The 6848-nt window shown below is 37.6% G+C and overlaps 1 protein-coding gene across 1 annotated transcript; it reads right to left on the reverse strand.

Annotated features, from left to right (window-relative positions):
• Window positions 1–2767: 2767 nt before the first annotated feature.
• Window positions 2768–4949, reverse strand: LOC131164940 (transcription factor MYB61-like). Its single transcript, XM_058122502.1, has 3 exons — window positions 4556–4949; window positions 4222–4351; window positions 2768–3925 (listed from the first exon to the last, which is right to left on the reverse strand). The coding sequence occupies exons 1-3, from the start codon at window positions 4686–4688 to the stop codon at window positions 3118–3120; spliced, it is 1071 nt and encodes a 356-aa protein (XP_057978485.1). The 5' UTR covers window positions 4689–4949; the 3' UTR covers window positions 2768–3117.
• Between the last annotated feature and the right edge of the window lie 1899 nt (window positions 4950–6848).

Here is a 6848-nt window from a genome sequence, read left to right on the forward strand (position 1 = left end):
TTTTTTTTTTTGAGATGAAGGCTTCCTCATTAATTATCTGCTAGACCCATTATAGAATGCAAGAGACTTGCATACAGTACTAGTTCTATTGGGCTGGGCTGGGCTTGGTTGGGTTGAACAAAATTTCAACCCAACCATTTAAACAACTAGTGTATTGTGTTGTTTGGGCCACAAACTTGGGTTAGCTCAACTTTCCAAAAGTTGAAGCCAATGCCTAAGCTAAGAGTAGTTGCGGTGCACCCACTTGAATATTTGCCAACTATCATTTCATGTGTAAGGCACACTACTGAGAATAGAGTTAAAAAGAGCGGTGCAAAGGTGTTGGCACGTAAGAAGGAGCATCATGAGTTCAAACCTCAGTAGACACACAATGTATGGCCTGAGGGGTGGATTTGTTGAACGTTCAACCGGCGCCCAGAAGCCGTGTCCGCATTTGGATTTACCTGGGTGGCGCATCAGGGGGAAGGTAGCTGCTCACGGGGGTTTGGTGCTACACTTGGGGGGGGGGGTCCAAAGGGCTCGTCAGTGGCTGGAGTTATCACATTATCAGAAAAAAAGAAAAAGAAAAAAGTGCAGGGTTAAGAAGAGGCAGGGAGGTATTATACTTTTTTCAAGTTTGTGAATGAAAACTAAAATTCATAATCATTATGTCTTATTATTTCCAAAATTTGGCTGAAGTAAATTGGCATGGATGTATGTGGTCGAAAGATAGTTTATGAATCAGAAGAAGCCCGAAGAAGAACAATCTTCTACTACGAAAAGTTTCAATTAATTTCTCAAGAGACATTCCAATAGATAGAATTAATGAAGTTAATTCTTTTTTATTGATCCCTCCATTTTTTTATTATTATTTCTGTTTAGGTATTAGAAATGCCTAATGAAGTTAATATTGAGATAATCTATGATATTCTAAGTAAATGGTTTGCAATAAAAAATTTCAAGACGCATATGATAGTCTTAATTAGTCAAAACTTTTCCTTAGTTCTTTGAGAAATTTCACTGGTAAGTTTATTCCACATTAAAAAATTAAACAATGAGCTATTTATTTAAATGGGTGAAGCCAATAATTTAGATCTAATTAAGAGTTTTCATTGCTTTCCAAGGACTCTATGATCTATTTCTTTGGAGTGAAACTCTCCAAATTTCTCATTCTTTGCAAGAGTTTTGTACTATGGTACTGGCCTTCGCTTCTCAGTTGCTGTTAGCACCAGAGGAGTTTATGAGTGGGCTTCATATACATGGGTGAGTACCAACTTGACTCAAGAGATTAAGCTTATTGGGTCTTAAACCCAACTATATATATGCTTACCCATCATCCACTCAATTTTTTCAATGTGAGACAAACTCACAAGTGAAATTCTCAATAGTTCTTTGGTTTTCTTTTTACAAAGCCAAACTCTTTTGTATATTGATTATTCTTTTCTTCTATTCTAATAAAAAGCATTTTTAGCCCTAAAAAAAATCAGTTGAGCTTGTAGGAGGACTCAAAGCAGTTGGGTCCTAAAAATGCTAATCTCTTGAATGATGAATGGATTTCTTATGGTTTCTAAACCTTTTTGTGGTTGATTAATGACTTCTAACTTCTTGTATGAAGCCATGAATTAAGAATGACTTTTGTTGAGTAATTGAGACTCGCAATGGTAAGAAAGATCATATCCATGCATGGATGGACAATCCAAAAACTATGGCTTAAACTTTTTTGAATAAAGTTAGCGTGTTCTGATTAAGCCCATGTCAATGAATTTTCAATTAAGATTTAACTACATGTTTGATACAAATGAATAGAATGGAAACGAGTGGAATGAAATCAAATTTATAACTTGATTTTATCATACTTGTTCAAAATTTTCATTCTATTCTTTTCCTACTTTCATTTCATCTGCAAACTAGTCAAGATCTATGAATAAATACATACTATCAGTAGCAAGCCTTGCGTTTACCTTTCTTCCTTCTCCTAAACACACTCATTCCATTCCATTCCATTCCTAGTTCAATCATTTGATTTTTCAAACCAAATACGACATAAAAAAAATTGTAAATTGCAAGGAATTAATTCACTACTCATGATATCAAATGCAAATTCGCATAGTATCAAACGCAGATTAATAAAAATGACGTCAATATTATGTAATCACATGCATATAAGCTAAGCTGCAGGGACTAACAATAAACATCCAAAACAAAGACACTAATGTCTGTGCTGTGTTGCACTCATGGGTTAGCTAGTTAGCTGGATTGCAGGAATACTCCATTCCTCTAATTCATCTCTCTCAGCAGCTCAGTAAAGGATTAAATCAAAATGGCCTACCTGCAGTCATTCATGTACATGCGTGATCTGTCACCCTGAGCAGACAAAGCCAAAATCCAAAAAGAAGAAAATGTATGAACTGCGCGCTACCTGTTGGGATCCACTAGCCCCAGCAGCATCAGCATGCACATATATATACATACGTACATATGCATATACATATACATATAGTAATTTCTCATGTAGAGAAATCCATGCATTAATGGCTGTAGTACCTCATCAGGCAAACCAAATTAATTAAAGACCCAGGTAGTACTCCACTCTCAACCCACACATATGGCCCAACACTCCCTCACACCATTTGAACCACCCATATACATATATACATATCATATCATATTTTATATATATATGCATGATACACAAATCTAGGATACTAGAATTAATTAATTACTAGGGAAGAAACAAGCTAGTCATATACATACTATATGCATATATATGTTTAAGCGGGAGCAGATAGACATGCCAAAGTACCTAGCTACACATTTTTCTCTTTATTCATCAACAGCAAAGTGCCTGATTTACTAGCTACACAGACATTATATAATTAAGAGAGCTTGAACTTGAACTAGCTAGCAACGTACATTTATGTTTTCCCATTAATGCAGTTGCCCTTGATTAATTAATTGCCCTTATCCCTTCTGTATGCTACTAATTAAATAATTAAAAACAAACTAATGCATTAATTGATATGTTCAGTATTGAATCCATACAAGGCAAGCGTTATTAATCAACTAATTGCCCATTCAATTACCAGTAGTACTAGCTTACTGGCTGGCTGCTAGCTAGCTAGCTACGCATGTCTCTCTCTAGAAGTCCCAGCTTGCAGGGGGAAGATTAGGGTTCACGAGCTGGCTGCATGAAGACGGTGACGACGACGGAAACGACGACATGATCAACGCGTCAATGTACTCCATCTGATTGCTCGTCATCGTCGATGCCGTGTGCAAATCGTGGACGTAAGACGGTTGCGCCTCCTCCTCCGCCGCCGCCGCCTGCAGCTGGAAGCAAGGGACCAGCACTTTGTCCGATATTGATGTAGATGGATTTGCGCACTCGGTGCCGTCGATGATCTCGCAAAGTTTTGGCATGGAGGCACCCGCCGAAGGCGCTGTCGGGATGCCCCCCAGACTGATAAGTTCGTCAGTGAAGTTGGAAGCTGCAACAAGGGTTTGAAAGATATGATCATCTTGGTTGAGATCATGGGGGTGCAGCTGAAGTTGGTATCCCAGTGGGGGCCATGGGGACGGGTCGAAGGGCGACGGGTCCGGTGGGAGCGCGATCGGAGGGCCTAGATCGACGGTGCAGTTGATCTGATCTGATTTTAGGGTTTGATCAGTAGGATGCTGAAAGCTGGTTTGGAGGATTGAGAGCGGAGTGGGGAGGTGGAGATGATCTTGTGGGTTAGGCTGATCATGATGATGTGGGGTGAGTATGAGAGTGGGGCTTGGGTTGATTGAGCAGAATGGTTCGTTAATGGAGTCTGGGTTGGGGTTGGGGAAGGAGGAAAGCTCGGAAATGCCATGAGAGATGAGCTTCTTCTTTATGCTTGAGTTCCAAAAATTCTTCACCTCATTATCTGTTCTTCCTGGTAGGTACTTGGCTATCTGAGCCCACCTGCAAAATTTTTTTAAAAAACAAAAAATCAGGAAAGTAGATGTCTTCTTGATTGATTTTCTTAATAATAATAATAATAATAATAATAATAATAATAATAATAATAATAATACTACTACTAAGCCTGTCAGGGTTATATGGCTCAATGGTAAAGGGGGGACGAGGAGCAGAAAGAGATTTTTGAGTTTAATTCCTCACTGGTCATCTCTGAATTATCTGGTGCTGTCTATGGTGGACGTGATGAATTTCTTCTCCGTCATTACTAATAATAATAATAATAATAAGAAAAAGAATACCTGTTGCCTAGAATTCTATGGAGTTCAATGATGAGAGCTGCCTCTTGGGGAGAGAAGCTCCCACGTTTTAAGTCTGGTCTGAGGTAATTTATCCATCTTAGCCTGCAGCTCTTTCCGCATCTCTGCAGGCCTGCACCATCATCAACAAACCCCAAATATTGGTTTTTTAGAGAGAGAGAGAGAAACAAAGTGATTATGGCTTTCAATTCATGTAGATCTCAATTATTCATAATCCCACAGGATTTGTACAGAAAGAAGGAAAGAGAGAACAAAAAAAAAATGTGGTGGCATACATATGTATATATATATATATATATATATATATATAAATTACCTGCAAGCTTGGGAACAGAACTCCAGCAACCATGTCCATAGGTGGAAATGTAATTGATTAGTTTCTCATCCTCCTCTGGCGACCATAGTCCTCTCTTAACCTTCTGTTTGTTGCAGCAGGAGTGGTGTCCCATTCTCTCTCTCTCTCTCTTTGCAGAGCAGCAGCGCAGCCAGTGGCAGATGATGAAGGAGATCAGTACTGGGGTAAAGGGTATTATATATTTTTAAAAAGAGAAAAAAGGAACAAAAAGTGAACAGAGTGGGAAAGCCAAGCTCAGCCCTACTTCGGCCGAAAAGATGGTTCGAAGAAAAATGTGACGAACAGTTGTAAGGAGGGAGAGATTGTGGACGGTAGCTACAGTTAGCTAAGCTAAGCCAAGTCACTGTATGTGTATGAGCACAGCACAAAGAGGCTGTGAATTTAATGCTGTGGAGGTGTACCTTGATGGGCCACATTGGGATTTTCGTAAAAATGCCAAGGACACAGTCTCCTCTCCGGGGAGCCCCCGTCACGTGTCATGCATGCAGTGAGAGGGTCTCGCTTCTTCGACACATCCCACTTGGGGGTCCATGAAGATGTGGTAGCTAGCTAATTCGTAACACCCAGATGCAAAAAACTTGCATCATCCTTTGGGAATGTGTAGATTTGTTAAAAAATTGATAATTAATCAGTATTTAAACTAATTAATTAAGAAAAGAAAAGCACATTCATCTTTGATGGAGATTAGTCGAGATAATGTATTTCAAGAGGATCGGACTAATTCCTATTGCACCTAAAGGTCTACAACATATTCTCTATATATAATATATTTCGTATACTAATAGTAACATATTAACCGTTAGTTTAGTATGATATTATATTTATTATTAAAAATTATATATGTAGCAATTAATTAGAGAGAATTAAGAGGTAATTTAGAGGAGTTAGTATACATATTATTGCTAAGGTGGGGTGGTGAGATGTGGAGCCGCCCATTGTACAAGCGATGGGATTTTGTCCCAAAATTAAATTAGGCCTACAATGTGAATTATTGGGACATCATTACCGAGTTGAAGCTTGGGGTGTTTTTTCGTTGGAGCATGAGGAGGGAGGGGCCCAAGCTACTTAACTCCTACATTTGGGACAAAAGATAAAAATAAAATTGTTCAGTCTAGGCATTCAGAATGTACTGATGACCCTTCTCTTCTAATTTAGTCTCTTTTAAAATCAAAGTTTGGTGTGCATACACCTAGCAAATTTGGAGACTATCGTTACACAAAGAAAAGAAAAGAAAAGAAAGGAAAAGAAAAGAAAAGAAAAGAAAGGAAAGTGTCATTTCTTTTGGCAGCAATTAATTGAGCTATAATTGGTTTTTGCTATTTCTTATGTTATTTTGAGGTATTGTGCACAAGTTTGATTTTAGATTTATTCTTTTGTTATTATTACTACGTGGGGATGACTTGATTGTTAGTAATGATCTTATTGAAATTTGTCAGCTCAAAATCTCTTCCGGTCAATATAAATATCTTAATGGGTCTCTTAAACTATTTTAACTTATATGAATACTCACAAACAATATGTCTTCTCTATTGACAGTCTTATCAACTTGTCAATGTATAATTTTCATTCCGTGACACAATTACTTGACCTAATTGATTCTCAAACATAGGTCAGTGGTCACTTCATTTATTACCTAGAATTTGAGGGGAGATGTTATGAATGTATTAAAATATATGTAGATTTTGTAATGCGTCTATAACATGCCATTTATTTGAATAAATTTGGTTTAGTATTGTGTATATATCCTCTCCGATCTTGTTGTATATGAATACAAATATATTTTCTTCTTTCTCTTGCGTTCTCTTTATTGTGTGACATATTTCTATAAGTACGTACATAATTAATTAATTGCGTTAATTGGGATAGGAAAAAAAAAAAAGGTGGTAAAGCTTAGCTTTGTTGGTTCGAGTAGTAAGAGCGACTTGTGACTTTTGTGACCCCAAGGTCACGAGTTCGATTCTCTCCTTAAGAGTTTTTCCTAGTGAATTACCAGAGGTGTGTCAATGGGCGGGCGGGGTTTTCACCCTCCCAGGTTTGGTGCTGCACTATAGTATTCAAAGTGGCGCGATGGTGGTTGGAGTCCCTGGGTTATAAAAATAAAAAAAAAGATGGTAAATTTGAAGGCTATAGAAACCAAAAAAATAAAAATAAAAATGCCCGTATGTGTGTGGCATTTACCGTATTTCTGCGTATTACATGGGTAATTATATTTGATTATATATATATAAAAGAAAGCCAATATCCAATGACTAGA

The sequence above is a fragment of the Malania oleifera genome, chromosome 9 (assembly GCF_029873635.1).
Source record: "Malania oleifera isolate guangnan ecotype guangnan chromosome 9, ASM2987363v1, whole genome shotgun sequence".
NCBI lineage: Eukaryota > Viridiplantae > Streptophyta > Magnoliopsida > Santalales > Ximeniaceae > Malania > Malania oleifera.